This window comes from Neopsephotus bourkii, unplaced genomic scaffold (genome assembly GCF_033783945.1).
Source record: "Neopsephotus bourkii isolate Nb327-2 ecotype Australia unplaced genomic scaffold, CSIRO-AGI_Nbou_v1 NB_1615, whole genome shotgun sequence".
In the NCBI taxonomy this organism is placed as follows: Eukaryota; Metazoa; Chordata; class Aves; order Psittaciformes; family Psittacidae; genus Neopsephotus; species Neopsephotus bourkii.
In genome coordinates, this window is record NW_026902090.1 from 4901182 (window position 1) to 4921869 (window position 20688).

The 20688-nt window shown below is 41.4% G+C and overlaps 1 protein-coding gene across 7 annotated transcripts in view; it reads left to right on the top strand.

Moving 5' to 3' along the window:
• Positions 1-20688, top strand: part of ADD3 (adducin 3) — a 101769-nt gene that overhangs the window by 69393 nt on the left and 11688 nt on the right. For 6 of the 7 annotated variants that reach the window (XM_061372651.1, XM_061372656.1, XM_061372654.1 and 3 more), the window contains 4 exons: positions 4207-4430; positions 17897-18035; positions 19534-19685; positions 19802-19882. In XM_061372651.1, coding sequence (XP_061228635.1) covers positions 4236-4430; positions 17897-18035; positions 19534-19685; positions 19802-19882 — 567 coding nt within the window. In that variant the 5' untranslated portion in view covers positions 4207-4235. Of the gene's footprint in view, positions 1-4206; positions 4431-11608; positions 11718-17896; positions 18036-19533; positions 19686-19801; positions 19883-20688 lie in introns of those variants that run through there. The other variant, XM_061372657.1, reaches the window with a different exon arrangement.

Genomic DNA, 20688 nt, shown 5'->3' on the forward strand with positions numbered 1-20688 from the left:
GTAAATACATAAAGTCAGTGCTTTCTGGGGTGTTCTTGGCAAGGTAGATTTTCCTTGCATTTGGTCTCTTGCTCTTTCCTTCAGCACTCTTGTTTCTCTGACCTCATTATTATTTTTGAGCTGCTTTTGTAATGTGACATTGAAAACAGTTATTGCAACAAAAGCGGCACAGCATGTTACTTAGACTTTACAAAGTATCAGATGGAGATGCTCAGAATTTAGTGTTGCAGCCTAAAACCAACAGTTCCAAGATCCTGAGGTAAATTGAAAGCTTTTGTTAGGTAGAACTTAATTCTAAGTAGAGATGTGTATAGCCTCCTGACAGAGGTGAAATGTTCTACTTTCTTTCTCTAGCCCAGTTACAGGTATAAAGTACAGAACAGAATATAGAGGCCAAACCCATGAGCTATATAAGGCATCAAAGCACGAGGACATGACCTGTTTTCCTTTGTAGCAGTATCAGAGTTCAGTTCACCTGGAAGGCATAACTAGACAGGGCGAAGCAGAGTTAGATGAACAAGTTACCCTGTAGCAAGAGCTTGAGCTTTGTTTCACTACCCCCTAAAAGACATTTCAGCAGATTTTACGGGGATTCTCTGTAGAGAAAAACTTACACATCCTGCATTGCTCTTTTTAGTTTCTTTTCCCCTCCACTGAAGTAGCAGAAGAGCAGTTTTCCCATCTGTAGTTCACTATATTTTGAATCTCTTCTTTGGCATGACAGGAAAGTGCACATTAGGCCAAAACGTGGGCTAAAATGGGTGTCTCAACTGAGCAAGAGTGATGGATGGCGCTCACCAGGACAAAATCAGATCCTAGTTTAGGTTTGATTTCACTGTGTGTGTGTTTGTCCTTTCTGACCAGTCTAAATGTAGTGCCTTGTTGCTACTGGGCATATAATCTCTCATTTCCACCTGTGCCTCAGTCTCTGGAACCACTTATGGAGTGTAGCATGCAAAAGGAAGCATTAGCCTGTACTGCTTACTTTCCTTAATTCATGAACATTATTGGAAGGGGTGGAGGCCAAAAGTAACCTTGCAACAAAGCTGATTTTTCATCTAGGCAAAAGAATCTAATGAAAATAAATGGGGAGGGAGAGAGAATTCATAGATATAGAATTCATAGTCAGAATTCATAGATTTTGAGATCTAGGTTTTCTCTAAAAACTTAATCCTAAGTCAGTGCCAGTTCTGTGCTAAGAAGGAGGTTGGAGCTTTAAATCCCCCAAAGCCGAGCGTATTTTTAACAAATGTCCTCTTTTCTAAAATATATCACTGCAAGATACAAATAAATTATAAAAGAATGGCTGATTTGTTTGAAAATTTTCTAGCTGAACAGTAGGGGTTATATGAGAGTCAGCCTAGGCCCAACAGAGCGGGCATTGAACCAGACCTAATAAGAACAACTGGGCCCAATATCTGTATTATGTTCAGTAATGGAGGGGTTTTTGTAGTACAAGGACTTTAATGTTGTAATCATAATGGCTAGAGGTAACAAACCAGTCTGAAATGAAAGAGGGGAAAAATGAAGTCCAGAGCAATTAGAAAAATCTCTTTTGTGGGATTTTAGGTATTGCCAGGCACATTTGTGTCTTTTTACAGATGAATGGGCACTTCTGTCACTGTAAGAATGAATTGTAAGGTAACAGACTTGAACTAATTGTGTCCTGTAAACCTATAATAATAAGAGTTAGTTTTTTGAAGTTCAGACATGCGTGTAGTCGGTCCAACGAACTGAATGGGTCAGCAGTTGAGCAAGTTTGGCACTTGGGGTTAGCGGGATGCAGGGGCATTTGGGGAAAACAGTTGGAGAAGGCAGCTCCTGGGAAGAAGTAACAGAAGAGCAGAAGTAGCAGCTGGTTGCCGATTCGAGCAAGGATCTTGCCATCTGCATTTCTAGAGTGCTCTCAGCTCCCAGCAGGTGCTGGGAGGTGGCTGTTCTGGCTTGGATGGAGGTATTTACCCTGACACAGATGGAGAACAGTGTGGGCTTGAGAGGTCGCAAGCTCTTCATACCTTGTGGCATTTGGAGAGTGAGCTCCTTGTTTTGTATCTTGTTATGACACTGTTTTCTTCTCCTAATTAAACCCCACCTTTCTTCTTTCTTTTTGTGGGGGAAAGGGAGACATAATACATGGTTGCATTTATAAGGGTATCTGTTCTAACCTGAACAGAGGGAAGCCAGGCTGTGATCATATCCCCAAATGCTGTCCCAAGACACTTATCGTTCCGCTTCAGTGTTCCCAGCTGGAAAAACACAATAGTTCATTCTTTAGGAAAAAAAAAAATAAGCTATTTTCATACTTTTGGATTTTTCCCAAACCCTCATTTGCAGCAAATCCCTTGTCTTCTCCCCAGCATCTCCAAGTTGACCACACATAGCAGGCTTCTTGACTGACAGTCAGCAAATACGGAATGAACTCGTACTGCACCCAAGCAGCAAATGCAGAACTCACTGGTATGATTCCACAGCCTCTGTAATGAAGCATCGGAGTTCATGGAGCATTTTCGTTTAGAAGGTTGTTAGTTGTATTTCATCTCAATCCCAAACTGTATCATAATCTGTAATATACAAGAAAATCATAGACATGCTTTTTCTGCATCTTATCTGCTAATGCTGTCCCAGCTTGATAGGTGGTATCTGTCTTGTTTTCTGTCTGGGGCTTCAGATTTGGTGGCAGGGCTGCAGTGTCCCAGGATTTCACTCTTGTGCTGAACCTGCAGCGTGCCAGCAAAGCCATTTGGGCGTCAGTGTGGGAAACTGGCTGCAGAACAATTTGCATCTTCCTTGCCAGCCTGGTTCATGGCGTGACTGCACAGCAGAGGGTTCAGCACAAGGACCAAAAGGGCTTGTTGCAGCAGAAGGAGGGCTTGTGCTGCTAATCTGGTTTTAACGGGACTTCCAGATGTTTCATCTGGGAAATATACAGGTTATAGTTTGAGGAGTTTGGGTGCTCCATGTCAGATCACTCACTGTTCACAGAATACCCCAAACAGTAGTTGCACTGACCGAAATGAGGGGTGGGTGAACTGCCATAGAGCACAAGGACACTTTCAACCACTGATACCATAATGTTAAACCATGCTGCTTAATACTGCTTGACAACTCATTCCTTCAGGTTTGGCTATTTTTCCTCTGAAGATGTGAATTATTTACATACCAAATACATTTGCATGCAAATATTTTTATATTACATTTATTATTGAATGCAGATATTTGCATGTTAAGGTGCGTTTTCATAATACACTATCTCTTCCTACGACTCTTACTTCTCTTTGTTCCTCAAACCTGAGAAAACATCCCTCTTCAGTAGTTGTTTGAGGAATGGTATGCTTGAGTGTGCTTCTGAGCCTCATTCTTTGTATGAAAATTCAGGTGTCTGCTTTTTTGCTTTTGATCCAGTTCTGTTTGTGTTTACAAATGCTTATCAGATTTTTTAATGAGATTTTAAGCATAGCTTTCTATCAAGACATGAAAGTTGTTGGTTGTTTGGGTTTTTTTTTTTTTCCTAATGTAATGAGATTCAGTGAGAATCTTTGCATACAACTGCACATAAGAGGAGAAAAGCTAAATCTCCTGCAGCCTCAGTCCTGTGCATTCCAACGTACATCCTCTTCTGCAGTTCCCTCAGTGTCTCCAAGTGTCTTCTGAAAGCGCCAGGCATCAGCCAGGGCTCTGCCGAGATCCCCCTGGTGGTCTTCAAGCATCATCATGTCTTGTCTTTAAGCTGGGGTTATGAGATGCTGTGAAAATGCTCTGATTGAGGAGCATCTTCATTTGAGCTTGGAGATGAACTCTGAGTGGATGTTAAACAGAAGCCTCGTCTTCTGACCACGTTTGGTTGAACATGTCAGGAAGGAAAGCTGTGTAAAAACTTTGGGGGGTGATGAGTGCAATGTAAAATGGTGCAGGAAAGTTTATCATAAAATATATTATGGTCAGTTTGAATGAAATAATTGTATGCTGTTGGGGATTTATTTTAACTTGAGTAGAGCTGATTATGCACTATCATAAAACTATGGTTTTTAAACAGTGTTCTAGAATTTTTCCTCAGCTTTCTGATTATGATAATAATTCATTTGTTCCCCTTTCATTTTAGATGTTGCTCTGCAGAGATGAGTAACACCATTTGTGTCCAGACTTGGAAGTCATAATCAATGCCGTCCTAATTGTTAATCATTCTTCCCCCTTTGTTATTTGTTTCAGGTGAGGTCTACCACCCGCAGCGTTGAAGCATGAGTACTGATGCCAGCCAGGTGGTGATCACTACTCCTCCCTCAGCCACGATGCCTCACAAGGAGCGGTACTTTGATCGCATCAACGAGAATGACCCAGAGTATATCCGGGAAAGAAACATGTCTCCTGACCTGAGACAAGACTTCAATATGATGGAGCAAAGGAAGAGAGTCACGCAGATACTGCAGAGCCCTGTGAGTGGGATTGAGGGGGAATGACAATAAAAGGGTATTCCTTTCTGAGATTCCTGATTAACTTTTTCAGACTTAAAAAAGAGAAACCGATGTCACAGCTAGCTAGAATATCTCTGGACTGTCTTCTAAGAGTCGTCACTAAACAGATTAACCAGCATCTTGCTTGCAGTGTTTTGTCTGTGAACAAGCAGCCTTTATTATGTTGTTTTTCTCCTGATTCTCTCATGCTTCATTGCAGTATTATAAAAAGATCTGGCTGGCTGCAGGGGGCTTAATTAAAACTTAGGGGCAGGGAAGAGAGTGAAGGAGTCACTGGTCAAATAGGAACAAATTAGGGCATTGCATGGTGTTCTGCTTTCTGGGTTTGAATATTAACCTATCATTTGCATCAGGAGTGGTTTAATTAACATTCATAATTGGGTTAAGTTTGTTTAAAAGCTAGACTGTATGTTCTTTTCATGTCCTTGGGGTGATCATACCCATACATGGCCATATTGGCACTCATCTGCTGGTTGTGTAAGTTCAGTACTTGTGTAGGCTACATAGAACACTATGAAATCTATTGAAACATACTCATATTAGTTGAAATTTTTATTTTAATGTATGCTTTGGTTTTAACCTGATGAATAAATTCAAAAGTAATACTGTTACCTTGAGTATTTTGAAGCCATAGAGAGGGAGTAAGGTCTGTGTGAGGGTGAGCCTTTCGGGGTATTGGGGTATGATGTGAGTAGTGAGGGTAACGTGACTGGGAAGGGGTTAAGCAGCTTTACAGATCCTTCTCCCTTCAGTTCCTCTGTAAGTTGGGGTGCTTCTTCTGACCTTGACGTGCTTGTGAGGTGGGCTGATGCCAACCCCATGAAGTTTAACCATGCCAAGTGCAGGGTCCTACACCTGGGTTGGAGCAATACCAGGCACAGCTACAGGCTGGGCAGAGAAGAGATTCAGAGCAGCCCTGCAGAGAAGGACTTGGGGGTGTTGGTCGATGAGAAAATGAACATGAGCCAGCAGTGTGTGCTTGCAGTCCAGAAAGCCAACCGTATCCTGGCCTGCATCAAAAGGAGTGTGACCAGCAGGTTGAAGGAGGTGATCCTGCCCCTCTACTCTGCTCTCGTTGAGACCTCACCTGGAGTATTGTGTGCAATTCTGGTGTCCTCAATGTAAAAAGGACGTGGAACTGTTGGAACAAGTCCAGAGGAGGGCCATGAGGATGATCAGGGGACTGGAGCACCTCCCATATGAAGATCGGCTGAGAAAGTTGGGGCTGTTCAGCCTGGAGAAGAGAAGGCTGTGTGGAGACCTCATAGCAGCCTTCCAGTATCTGAAGGGGGCCTACAGGGATGCTGGGGAGGGACTCTTCAGTGACAGAACAAGGGGTAATGGGTTCAAATTTAAACAAGGAAGTTTAGATTGGATATAAGGGGAAGTTCTTCACTGTGAGGGTGGTGAGGGCCTGGAATGGGTTTCCCAGGGAAGTCGTGAATGCTCCATCCCTGGCGGTGTTCAAGGCCAGGGTGGACAGAGCCTTGGTTGACATGGTTTAGTGTGAGGTGTCCCTGCCCATGGCAGGGGGATTGGAACTAGATGATCTTAAGGTCCTTTCCAACCCTAACTATTCTATGATTCTATGTAATGAGATTGCGAACAGCTGTTAGTAATCACCCCATTATACTCGTCCATGAATAACAGAATTGTTTGCTAAAGTGTTGTCGTGGAGTGCCTCTTGGATCTGTGTGGTGCTCTGAGTATAATGTGAACCTGTTGACTAAGAGAGTTATTACTTTCAAGTCTATTTGTGCAAACTTGGGTGTGCAGCCAGAAAATACTCTAAGGAAGTATTGCATAACTTTTCAGTTGTGAAGATTTTATGTTAACACTCGATTGTAAAATGTGATCGGAGCCTGCTTCTTCCTGTTAAAATATTCCCATTCTGAGTAGCCAGAGCTCACAGCAAAGACTAGATTTTTATCCTGACAGATAAAGATAAGTTCAGTCTTGTTTGGGTTTGTATGTGTTACGTTTTGGTCCTTTTGGTTGCAGTATTGAATTCAGTGAGCGTAACTACTCCATCATTTTGGAGGACCTTTTGCCAAGTCTGCCAAATGTAATAAATGCCCCTTTGCCACACTCTCTGTGGGTATTTTTTTAATGGATGCAGAGTCAGCATGCAGATTTTAGGGAGGGCGATGAAGAGGGGCAACCCTTGTGTCTAGGTAGGTATTTTAACTGGAGGCTGCGGGACAAAGGGGCCAGCCAGACTGCTGTTAGTGTCCTGCTGCAAGAGAAGCTGAGCCCAGCACTTTTCAGAAAGTGACTTTTTGGAGCTGCCAATAAGTTACAAGTTTTTGTTGTGTGAGGGAGCAGTTGTCCAAATAAGCCAGGGGCCTGCTCAGCTCTTGGCATCTGCCAGGGAGAAATGGGAATGTGGGAGCTGAGTGTGTGATCAGGCACGAAGAGGAGGTGTCTGAATTACCATTTTTACTCAAGTATCTCCTTTTAGAATCTCTTTTCTAGATATAGAAAGTTTAGAGGAACCCTGCTGTGGCTTCTTGTGTGAGGAAATAAAAGCATTTTTAATACAGTGACTGTATATCCATCAAGCACATTTCATAACTGATTTGGGAATAGAAACTACATTATTTCTTCCAGGTTCCAGTGTTCATGAGAGTCAGGATAGAAAATGAGTACCTTGTCTCCTCTTGAATATATTTGTCATAAAAAGGCCAAAAGCTATTTTTCCTGTTACCAGTCTGTGTAACACAGGTTCAGGATTGAATTCATGGTATTGTACATAGTGGTTTTGTTCTTTCTGTTCTATAGCTGGAGAATTATACTGCATTAGAAGCTTGTATATAGCTTTCTTGCTTCTCTGGTTTATTCCAGTTGACAAGAAGGAAATAGGTTGAAGATGCTTGGAAGGAGAGGACGAGAGGGTATCAGACATGTTCTAAAGAAGAGCTTGCTCAGTGTTAAGTCTTCACCCAGTCTTAGATATATGCATTTGTATCTTTACCCAGTCTTAATATATGCCTTCAGATCACAGAAATAGTCATTGACTCATGTTCTGGCAAGTGTTAGTAAATATGAGACGTAGGTATTATCCTTGCTACGTTTCTTAAAAATGCACAAGTGTGTATGGACTTGAGGTGAGCTTGTTTGAACATGTGCTTTCTCTGAGCAGAGGTTTATGGTGTAAAGCTAAAGGGTTAATCACTGTCATATACAAGGAAGCTTAGGTACTGAGTTCATCTATTTTATTAACAAGACTTTTTCTTTCAAGTAGGAAAATTAAATCCTTTTGCAAGAAAATAAATTAGAGAATGTATTTCAGGAGCCATGGTATGCTTTGTGCAGTGCATGTTATTGTAAGGGCCACAGCCCTGACCAGACATCTTCAGACATCAAACTGCTGCATCTCTCTGATGTGCTGTTTGATGCACATATTGATGTGCAGTCTGACTACTCCTCTATGATGTGCAATTTCCTTTTCCTAAATTAAATCATTTAAAAGCTACTGAAATGCTATTCTCATTACCTCTGGTGTTTGCTAATGTCTTAGAGTCTGTTCATAATAAGTCTTAAACAAATTATAGGAGTTTTATGACCTCTGCTCACAAAGAATGTCCTGACATTATCAGTGAATTCGCAGACTTGCTTGCTTAATACTGTGTGTAACCTGTGAGCATCTGATGGCTTGGAGAATCTGATAGGACCTGTTTGTTGTTCTGTGTGTGTTAGAAAGGTGGAAGGAAATTAGGATCAGCTGGATGTGAGCAGCCTGATAGCATGCAGAGGTATTGCTGGCCAATCTTTAAGATAATACCATATAAGTTTAGTTCAGTAACATCTGCAAGCTCAGAAGGTTCAGGTACTGTGTTGTTATTGTTAAAGGACTCATGTTACTGCTTTGTGTCAGATCTGAGATACTTGACATATAATTTGAAAAGATTGGGGTGAGGGTTAGATTTTCCAGTTTAATTCTGAAATTAAAACCAGTTTGTTTTTTTCTATATGCTGAGCAGTTATACTGTTTGTTATACAGAGTAACTGCCTTTTCAAAGAGGAAACATTTATTAGCTGTATCATCAAAACACTTCTTTCAGTTATGGTATACAAGTCCTCCAGGCCTTCATCTATCTCTGGTGCCCTTACCATGGCAACCAGAAGAATCAAAAACACTTAGTTAAAAACAAAAAAGCAATGGTTGAGCAGTTTTGGTGTGTGAAGACTGAAGAATAAGTTCAGCATTGAGGAGCTGCATGAACATACAGAAGGGAAAAGCTCCCTGCAGCTCCCGGAGCGGCCAGGGAAGGTGTTGGGTACAGCAGTGCAACACTGCTCCCAGTCGAGTGAAATCATGTGAAACAGTTAGCTAACCAGCAGGAAAGCTCACTACAGGCTTTAGCTAACAGGACTCTGTGTGTAACCTGAGAGGAAATCAGAATCACTGCTTAAACTGCACTGAGGAGTACCTTATATCCACTTTATATCACTGTATTTGAAGAAAAGCTACAGGTCAGAGTGGAAGATGTTGTGCTCTTATACAGAAGACATACTGATATGAGATACATCTTGTTATTGTTACTGACGTAAGAAAAAGTTGGAGTAGTCAAATCTATGTATAAAGTGATGAGTTGAACAGCTGAAATATGTAAATATAAAAATGCCCAGTTATTGGAATTTTAACGCCTGGGTTATGTTTTCAGTTTACCAATGAAAGTTTTGTGTCTTGTCAAGACCCATTGAATATGCACATGCTGTTTTTACCTATGAAACACAGTTATTGGAGCTGTTTGGTTTGTCGAGCACTTCACTGGCAGGAGCTCATCATGCTTTGCTTTAACTTCATGTTGGATTTAGCATCTACCAACCCGTCAAGGCTCTGCAGGCTGTTCAGGGCACATCTGGCTCCATTACATGAGGACACTGGCTCAGGTCTAGCTATGCAGATTGCAAAATCAGTGTTGTTTTATGCTGAGGTTAAAACTGTACTTCTCTCCTGTGCCTCTCTTCCTTCCTGCCTTGTACACGCACACACCCCCTGCCTCCCACGCCAGCTGCTCTTGCCCAGAAAAGAGGGGAGATAACAGTCCAGCTTAGCAACTCATCTATTCAGGGGTCTGCTCCAGCATGCAGGCAGATCCTTCTCAAAAACAAGCAAACCCACCCACACTTGAATTTTTTCCCTAGCGCTGTTATTTTCAAACCATCAGGACAGAGATGAAGGATGGCTTGATTTATTTTTTCCTCCTCTTTTGCAGTTGTCTGGCTCACTTTGGTTTGTATCGAGTGAACATCCAGTATTTTCACACCACCACTCCCTTTTGGGCAGTTTATTTTCTTAAAATATCAAAAGTCCTTTTAGTTCCTCACATATCCGCCTCTCGCATCTCAGCTCCCTCCTCTGGCTTTGGTTTTCTCTGACATCTTTCTGACTTCCTGCTGGGGTCATGACTCTTCTCTCATCACAATAGCTTATTTAATCACATTCTTTCATCGTACGACCTGTGCAGCATCTCTTTCACCGTGGGAGATGAGCTCAACTTGGCACGTCATTTAAGACACGCCACAAAATGTCCCATAAAGATCCCCCTAGCTGTGACAATATCCATATGAGCCTGGGTCCGGGGGCTGGGCAAGTTCAGCATTTTAAGTCAGAGGGAATCTGTACTCTGGGGAATGCTGTCTGAAATCAAGGATATCCACTATCCCTGTGAGAAACCAGGAAATCGCATTGCCTAATTTCCATTTCTCATGATCTTTCATACCAGTGTCCTGCACCACAAGTGCAATTGTGAGTTTTTTCTCTGCTTTGTTACATTAAATATGAGTTACCTTTCACTTCTCTCTCATTTCCATATTTGCTGCTTTCCATTTAGTTTGAACTGTGGTTTTCATTAGATGTAAATGACATCAGTTTCCAGATTGATTCCACCCCCTATCCACATATATAATCCATATATATCATCTTCCTGCTGGTTGTTAACTGCTTGAGTTTAGGTTTTTGTTGTCTTCAGGGAGGGGGGATCTGCACATCTTGTGGTGCTTTTGGGACCATGTTCTTTAGGTTATTCAAATTGTCAGTCGGATCCATCTTCCTTTGCCTGATGACTTTCCTATGGTCCTATGTGTATTTGAAATTATTAATGGTAAATAACACTCTGATCTGAATTAATTTCCTAATTAATTAAGTGATAAGGAGATATAAAATAAAATGCAGGGTAACAAAATCTACAGGTTTTGTTTCAGTCACTAGGCTTGTAACTTCTAACAAAGATATCAGCTCAGTCTGGTGAGAGCAGAAAGGAGGTTCCCATTGCAGTGCATATATAACGACTAAAGGGACTTGCTTATCTATATTAATTTTTAAGCCTTTTTGGCTGTTAAATAATCCTGGAAAATCATGACTGACGATTTTCCTCCCTGGCTGCAGGAGCACGGGCATCCAGAACACCCTGCAAGAGCTCTGCCCATCATTTGATGGTGCATTGCCACCACGTGTGCTCCCACATTCCTTCCTCCTGTGCTTACTGAAAGAAGTTAATTCTGTTTGGAAGTGTTTAAGACCCCTGTCAAGCTGAAATTTGATTTCTTCAAGCATTTTAAATGTTGGCAGTTCCATTCCATCTAGCAAGATGTGTAGCTTTACTCCATGAGTAAACACGAGGGAGGGACACAGAGCAGCATTGCTGTGGGAGTTGGCTGTGCTAAAGATGGGCTTTGCAGAGGAGTTCAGTGCTTCAGGTTTTGCTTTAATCATAGGGTATCTCTGGGCTGCTTATCGCAGGAGTAAACATTGCTTCAGCTCACAGAGGGGAACCGGTGTGGACCAGGGTAGAGGAGCCAGAAAAACTGGTGCAGGCTGAGCAGTGTGTGTGGACTGGCTTGCTGTTGATTGAGTCACTGAATCCAGCCCAGATACCCGCATGCTTCACTGCAAGTGAAGGGATTATTAGAACTTTACCTGTTTCCCCATATTTATTATTGAGCCCATTTCTTTCTATCGTAACACAGAAGCTCCCCACCCCTCCCTTTTTTTTCTTTTCATGGCATTAACAAACACTTTGTGTGACTCTTATCTTCCCCCCACCAGCCTTAACTCACTGGCGGTTTTTTTTGTGGCCAACTCCACCCTTTTCCACTTAGGGCACCGGTTGTTTGTATCTGAACTCCAGTCTTGAAGCAGCCTGTCACAGAGCCGCATCGGCTCTTTCGGTGAAGGTCTGTCCTCTTCTCCCCAGGCAGCTGCATTTCCAGCGCAGGAGTGCTCTCAGGACCAAAATACCAGTTAAGCTCTTTTAAACCTTTCCTTCAGTGGTGCTGATTTGGCTTAGAGACTCAGTGTGAGTGTGTATGTAACTAAGTTGAATTAGACCCTGTTTAAAAATGGATTTAAGGTATATAAACTCTGATCAAAAACGGGCAAGAGTGAAAATGGGTGAGGGGGTTTCTTTTCTCTTCTGCAGCTTCTAGGCTAACAGCAGTGCTGCTATTAAATGTAGGGACCTCACATTGCTTTTCTAGCTACTTTGCTGTAGACTGACATATCAAACTGTTTGCACGTTACTGTAGTTACTCCTGATGTGAGCATGTGCTTTCTCCTCTTACATGTTTGCAGTGGTGTGGAGTACTTGTAGATTACCTGTATTCCATTGTTTTGTCTATTTACAAAGACATTTGTTTCCTTATCATTTTATTTCTACTTCTTTTGAGTGAATAAGGAGTACATGGAGAAACCAGTGGTCAACAAACAAGAAACAGCATAGAAAGATAGGAACCTGCATACTTCTTAATGTGCTCAGAGAGCTGCCTACCAAAACGAAGAGATTAATACTAAAATTTTCTAGCTGCATTATTATTTTGTGCTATATATAGAGATGTGTATACATGTAAAATATGTTATTCTAGCAAGTTGGTTATTCTAGTTTTTCTGCTTGTGTTGACTGGAAAATACCAGTTGTCAACTAGGACATGCAAATGTTGTTTTGACTCTTAAGAACCCAAATCCACACTGTCAGCTCACACTTGGACTGTCCTGAATGAAAACGGAAGTGAGTGAGTCAGAACTGAGGCTTGTAACTTTACTGTTGAGTTTCAGAGAGCCCTAAGGTCTGAGTCAAAAGATTTTGCATCTCAACTGCTAGAGTATAGGATGTGTATTTGGAAGATGATTGCAACTGTTTCTGGAGACACAGTTTTACGGTCTTAGAAAGACCTTGACCTAATCATGCAATTAATGACTCAATAAGAAAAGCTGTATCTGTTCTGCAGGCTGCAGTAGCATGCAAGACTGTCTAAGCTGGTGTAAAAGAGCTGGGTGGAGTTTTAGAAACAAAGTTTAGAATCAGTGGAGTTCTAGAAACGGGTTTAGGAACAGACTGAGCTGCCCTGTATATTTTCACTCCAGTAGCTCATGTCTCAGTGCAAGGTGGTGGAGTGGCATTCAGAAGATGGGTAAGCTGGAAGCAGACCAGCTTAGGGTAGTTGGGGCAGCAGCTGGTAGGCTTGGCTGTGCAGGAGGTGCTTTGGCTCATGGTGTAAATGCAAAACTATGTTTTCCTCTGGTGTAACTCAGTGTAGTTCAGCTTACTGCAGTTTCGGAGACAGCCACTTCAGCTGGCAGTAGTGGAGGGGAGTTTGCAGACTGCTGCATATGGAGGTCAAGCTATTGGGTGTGCTTCCAGGTGAATAAAAGCTCTGCTCAGCATCCTCCTAGTTGTGCGTCTGGTCTGAAGTGTTGCTTTACCTCCTTCCAAGAGCTGTCAGGGGCCCCATTTCCTTACCATGGGCTGTTTTCTATGCAAACTTGCAGCAGGATGCTCAAAGCACTGTTCCAGCACAAACAGGGGGAGGGATACTGGTGCTTGCATGGGCAGGTGAGCTCACTGAAGCCAGAAGGATGCTTGTGCAAACAGGAAACGATTCTCAAGCTGGGAGGGTGGGTTATCCAGGCAGGAGCTTTGCTGTGGCATCCATAGAGGCACAGGCAGGGTGGCCAAGTCCAGAAGTGATGCAGCCATGAGGTGCTGTGCTTCTTGCTTTGTGACTTTGACCCCACTGTAAAAAGTGACTGCTCTTATTGTATCATGTGATGTCTAAAGTTTTAGTGGTTTAAAACAAACAAACCAAAAAACCCACATGTACCTAAGAGCTATTTAAATCCCACAGCTGAAACTTTCTCATTTTGGAGCAATGCTGAACACACAGCTGAATAACATAATTTTTCATTCATCTGGCAGTACAGTTTTTCTTTTGTCAGCATTTTCTTGTCAAATACTAAGTCTGAAATTACTAACTGCCTTTCTGCTTGAGAAATATCAGCTTTGTGCCAGAGCAGAGTGCTTGTCGTCTTTCTGAAAGCGTCTCTCTGAAGCATGACTTTTACTTGGTCACTTGTGGGCAGTTGCAGTGTAATGCCATATAGATATATATGTTACAGTCTCATGAATTAAAGCAAAACCAAACCACTTGGTCTCCAGGCTGCAGTTAGGTTTTCAGAAGTAGATTCCTGCTGCTGAGTGGGTCAGATCCCAAAATCAAAGTCCTGCATGGTAGTGGTTTTACAGGAATCAGTGTTGTACAGTGAAAGCTCCAGTAAATATCATTCATGTAATGGCTAATCTTTAAGGTAAGTTTTTGTCCAGAAGAAAGTGATGCCCTTCATATGAGTGTGTCCTTCCCAAAGGAGGAAGGTTATGTTAGCACATGAGATGGTTATCTAAGGACATAGAAAAGTCTGAGTTTTAAAGGGCTGTAGCAGTGAACACAAAGTATTGAAATATTCATACATATTCATGGATAAATGTGTGTGACTCAAGTGTGTGACACTCTGAAAGCTACAGTCTGCTAGAAAACATGGTTGCACGCTAGCACATGGATAAATCATGTGCTTTATTTTGATACACTTCATCCATAGCCTTACCTTATACTACATCTCACCCTAAACCTCCATATTTGCTCCTTATGTGTAGTATCCTCAGCAAGCGTATAGTATATTGCTGTTAACATTAAAGATCCAAACCGAAGCTCAGAAGAATGAAAATAGAGTGAAATACAACAAGAAATACAAATCTTTCTGACAAAAATTGCCTGAAATACACTACACTACCATTTTTTCCTGCTATGGAAGCCATATTACTCATACAGATTTAAAAACAGTAAAATCTGAAGATGACTAATAAGAATTTACTGTGAATGCTTTTGCAGATCCTTTTTATAGTCCTTGTTGAATTGAAGTGAAAGTGATTTAATGTAATGCAGATAACTGTTTTTCTCCACCTCCTCCCAAGCAAATACTTCCATGAATTTCATGTATTCTGTCTTCCATATGGCCCCCCAGAGACTACAGATGTGCAGTTTCCTTGTGTACATATTATAAACAAGAGTGAAAGAGCATTTGAGCTGTTCAGAGTGTGAAATGGCGGAGCTGTCTTGCAGGGGGCCTCTTTCAGGAATATCTGAGAAGTAATTGAATATCTTGGAATGACAGAACTTGAAAATGAGTGTTAGTGTAGCGTGCTGCTGAAATATATTGGCCAGTTTTCCTTTCTGCAGTCTTAACAGATCACAGGAACAGAAGGAGAAAGTGCCATAAAACCATGGCTTCGTGGTGAACCATTATCAGAAAAGCGAGCTGGTGTTGGGATAGTGGGTGCTTGGAAGTGTGGTTTATGTGTAGAGGAGTAGGGGGAACCTTCTGTAATGTGAGGGATATCATATGCAAAGGGCCAAGGATGTAACCTCTGTTATTTTATCGAGGTTTCTGCACTTTCAGGCAGGTTGGTAGATCATAAAGGTTGGACTGTGACTCCTTTTTCTATCCACTGTGAGCTGTTTGACCACCAAAATGCTTTCTTCTAGTTAAGTGAAAAATCCTTGTGTCTTCTACAGGGGGTTGTCTAAATCACACACATCTGAATTTCATTCAAACCTACTTTGGTTGTAATGAGAGATGCTCAGATTCAGATACCAGCCAGCCACAAGGATTTAGACTGGGCTGCCATGGGTGATTCTGAATCATCGGTTTCCTGTTCTTGCAGATTGTGATTCTCTGTGTATCCACCTTGTTACCCTGGGGTATAGCAGCACATTGAACACGCAGTGCTGCATTTGAACTTGCACCAAGAGTTGTGCTTTGAGTATGTAGGAAGCTACAGTGCTCTGCAAACAGGCCTCTCTGGTCCTCTCAGAATGAATGTCCCAGACTGGTGGAATCATCTGAACTCAAACTCCTTGCTGCTGTTCTGTGGAAGTGATGACTGAGCCCTGCTGTTCCTTAAAGACACGTTTCAGGGATTAGTAAATTAATGCTTGTGAAGCACTTGGATTTACAGTAATTATCTGCCCAGAGAAAAATCTTCTGCGATAAGCAATAATTGTCATCTCAACCGAGTATGTGTAGCATGCAAACAAGGCACAGGGCCACACACTGAGCCACGAGAAGAGAAAAATACACTAGATTTCTTCCCTAGTGAGAACTAGCCACTGTGTGCCAGATGAGGCATGGGGACAAGACAACTGTGCTATGCTTAAAAGATTAGTACCTGTCTATTACTGTGTGCAATTAGTACCTGTGTGATTATCATCTGTGTGCAAGAGGGGCAAAGAAATATGCTCTGCATGTGGTGACTTCTTGCGGCCACTTTCGAGTTCCGGGCTGGGCACGGTGCTTGTTGATTTGTCAAGTGAGGGTGGCACCCACACTGCCGTTGGAACACATGGAGTCATGATGATAATGGGCATCCTTGGAGCTGTTTGAAGGGACTGGGTTTCACAGTCACCTGCTGAAGGATGAAAGTCGGGATGTTTTCTCCAACCACTTGTTGTTTTCCACAAATCCTTATTTGCCTTTCTGGCAATTACCTCCCATCAGTTTCCCTTATGCGCTTCTAGTGCTGATGCACTTCACATACCTCCACTTCCTTTCTCCTCGTCCCAGCTAGGTTCCTTTCCTCACTTGATTCCTGCTGTGTTCTTTCCTTTTTCCCCATCTGCTCCTTTCACCTGCTGCATAGATCTTACCTACAGCAGCTGCTAAAGAGAAAAAACTGTATTTGCCCATGTTTGTTCAGGCCAGCAAGAGGTTGTTTAGTTGTGTGGAGGATGTTGCATGCATAGTCTGGTCTACGTAACGGATCACTGCATAGTCAGTACACATGAATTTTAGAGGCTTTACTTGTGGAAATCTGGTGAGTCTCAGGCACACATGATCCCAACAAGATTACTCCAAGGAAGAGCATAGCTGTATGAAAGCTTGGGTATTAAAGTTTAGTTATGGATGCTGAGCTGTCCAACTGGGAGGCTATATCAAGCAGAGTCTTGAAGATGTTTTATTGGGGTAGCACTCTCTCAAAACCTGTTGATGAACTGACTATATCATGAGATGGGTGGATCTTACCCAACAAAGTGAGTGTTTTGGAGCACTGAATTAAAAGTCAGTGAAGAATTACATTTACCATGTAGAACTATTTTCTTTAATTGAAAGCTTGTACTGTGATAAGGAAGGCAAACTGAAAGGAACAATTACATACAGGGAATAGCCTGGAGTTATAATAGGAGTCAACTGTGTGGTTAAAGGCACCAAATGTCTTTCTGTAATGAACCAGCAAGAGCATTCGCAATACACCTCAGCTCGTGTTGTGTGCAGATTTGCATACTGCTGATTCAGACAAAGGCTGGAAGCTGCTGCCAGGAAATCATGAGAGGGTTAGAAAATATAATCCATAAGGAAATTCTGAAGGAACTGAATTTACTTAGTCTAAAAATGTCAGGACTGGAGCAGTCCTAGGACAGGTGTTTGTTGTGGATAGTGGTTAATCTGTCTGGAAGGAGCAGGCTTTGTCCACAGTGCATAGTGGATTAAATCTGACACTGTGAAAAACCTTTCTCATGATGTATTCTGCAAGAGTTTATCCCTTGGACTTGCAGACATTTTATACAGGAGGGAAGGTGTTTTCCCTCTGGGAGAAGGAGAGAAATAGGGAGGAGGTGACATCCCAACTTCCCTTCTAGTTTTTTACATGTCTGTGATACTACTTGAGCATGAATGAGCTCCAGTTTTCCAGTTGTTTATAACTTTATCACAATTTGGATGGATTTTCAGAAGGATTACTGAATTAAAAGAGCATCCAGCACTAAAAGCTGACTGAATGTCAAGTACCTCTTCCAAAATATGAGAAACTCTTTAATTATTGATAAAAATTATTTTTGTTGTTATTTACAAAAATACATTTTATCTTGTTAGCCCTCTGTGACCAAACTCCTTCCTCCCTCCCCCAAAATTGCCAGTACTTAACATACAAAGTTTAGGTCGGATGGTTAAAGTTTGGCAAACTTATAAGCAGATAAAAACAAGGTCTAGAGGGAAGTTTCATGTAACATTAATAACAGGCAAAGCTACCAGCCCCACCTATAATTTACATCTATCAAAGCCAGGTTGCCTTGATGATTCTCAAATGTTTCTACAGGCTTTTAGAGAAGATCTGGAATGCCTTATTCAAGAACAGATGAAGAAGGGCAATAACCCCACTGGACTGCTTGCGTTACAGCAGATTGCTGACTACATTACAGCAAGCTCTTTTTCAGGTTTTTCCTCATCTTCACTCAGTAAGTGAATTATACGTGTAATTGCACTTTTGCTCTTCCTTTTTTTTATTATCAGCAGGATTTAGTAATGCTGGGTTTTCCTCTTTCTTTGAATGAAAGTTCTGTCAAAGCTTGCTTCAGCTGTGAAGTAGTACAGATGGTGGCCTTAACTTCGCTTTTCAGGCTTCTTTCTCTCAAATTCCTTGATTTGTGTGGTGATATCCAAGATGTTTGGCATCCTCACACTCAGTTATTCTAGAATTTGCTAATAAAAGTTAAACTGAAGTAGGGAACAAAACACTGTGCCCTGTTACTATTAGCTGTTTAACACGAGCATAAACTGAGATGTGAAATACATACCTATTAAGATTGTTTATTTTCCTACTCTTGCATATAAATTGTTATTTAAGAAAAAGAGGGGGGAGAATAGACTGTCAAAGTGAATCATTACATAAACAGCTCCCACAGTTAAAAACAGCTTGTAGTATGCACTCTACTTACAAAGATGTCGCTAGGATCTTGCAGTAAACACCCAAGTTCTGCTTTCCAAGTCATGAAGAGCTGAAACATTAAAGTCAATTTAAATTCTGTGGGTGGACATCATATGGGAGCTTACAAGCCTAAAGTACAGCGGCAGCTGTCAGCATTCAGAATCTTTTGAGAACTGCTCCCAAAATGACACTTCAGAGTTCATTTAACAAAACAAGTAGAAGAGAACAACAGAGAATCCAAATAATCTCTTCCCCATGTCTCTGTTTGGTTAGTGAGACTGTGGGTCCAACTGTTGCGTCTGCTGTGTTTGCCCAGGGACTCAGACAGGGAGCCTAATCTCAAAGTGCATACTCTTTTTTGTTGAAAACCAAAATGACTTTTACCTCTTCTGGTCGTAACTTTCCCTGTAAGGAAAGGTTGGAGCTCTCAAAGTGATATCATACATTCACAAAGGAGAAAGAGGTATGTTTGTGTCATCACAGTTCAAAGAAACAGATTAATCTCTATAATTTCACTGTTAAGAAGTGATCTGTCTCAGTGTTTGAGAACTCTCATTTCTTCATTAGGACTAAATTTAAGTGCTAAGACTGAAACATCTTTTCAAATTAGTTTTACTGGTGTCAGAAGTCTAGCAGGAGTGTGTTCTCCTGTCATTTACAAAGTAATCTGTAAAAATACTTCATTAGTGATAAACGTCTTATAGTACAGTTGAAGTCCTAAATAGGATGTTGAATTAGCAGAAAGCTTCAAATCTGAGTGGTATTTCAAAGGAAACCTTTATTTCACATTTTCATCTTTGAAAAAGAGATGAAAACTGAAATTCGGGGTATGGTTCCTGCTGTCTTAAAATAACAGAGGTTTTGATAGAGATCTTAGAAATCCCAGCGATGCAGTTCCAGTATATGGATTGGTGGTACTGCTGTGCTACCAATCAAAATATGTGCCTTCTGGAAAGTCATGGCGTAACTAGGAGTTATTTAATTGTCCAACTGGTCATTGTCTCTTTGGTTTTTAATCTGTTTTTCAGGCCATGGGATGATTACACCCATCAATGATCTACCTGGGGTAGACACCTCCTCGTTTGTTAAGGGAGAAAAACTTACTCGCTGCAAGTTAGCCAGTTTATACAGATTGGCGGACTTGTTTGGGTGGGCCCACTTGCCAAATGCCTATATCACAGTAAGTATTTTAGAGACCAAAACCTGGAATCTCACCTACTCATTCAATTGAATTTCCCCCCTGAATAATCTATATTCAAAAATAGATCATTAATCCATTTTCTTCCTCCTTTGCAGGTAAGAGTGAGCAAAGAACACGACCATATTCTAATCATTCCAAGAGGTCTGTCCTTTTCTGAAGCTTCAGCTTCTAATTTGGTATGTGATTCACCTGCTGTAATAACCAGCAAGGCTTAACCTGTTACCTAAAAAACTTTTGTGGCTGCTGAAATGGTCTTCCAAACTATAATCATGCTGTTATTTGGGTTTTAATGTTTACCCACCAGATGAAAAGCTGATGAACTATTTAGATCCTAGCATCCTTTGTCTTCAGCATTTCTTTTTGGGTTTAGCTTCACTTTCTGTTGCTTTGTCTTCAGCTTCAATGTGGAGCAGCAATGTTTTGTTTTCCCATCTGATGAAGCTCATCAAATAGCCTCAGTGCAACAACAATTTTTTTATAACCTGACAATATGGTAATACATATGAAATGGCTCTGTAGGAGTAGCGTTGGTAGAGTCAGCTCTTATCTTTATACATGGGGAAATAAGGTTGAATAATCTTCTCCAGGCCAAACAAAGGAGCTGGGTGAAGTTACAGACTGGCATTTAGGCAGTGGTAGCTGCTAAATCATGCATCTTTTGGTGCAGAACCTGCCATATGTTCTCTGTGTCAGTATGTATCTGTAAAGAAATTACCTCCTTGAAAGGGGTAGCAGAGTGAGACTGATAGCATTACACCAGCAAACACAGAACCAAAATACAAACAAGAGAACAAGACCTGGTATAACCCTGCTGTTGTTTTTTGTGGATCCTGAAATTATTATTTTAATGTTCCCATGAAATTAAAAATTCCCAATGCATTTAATTTTCTTATTGGAAATTTTTCAGAGTCTGAACTGTCTTCATCTTTAAAATGTAGGAAATGTTAATGAAATTCAGTTTTGAAAGTCAGAAACAAGGAAA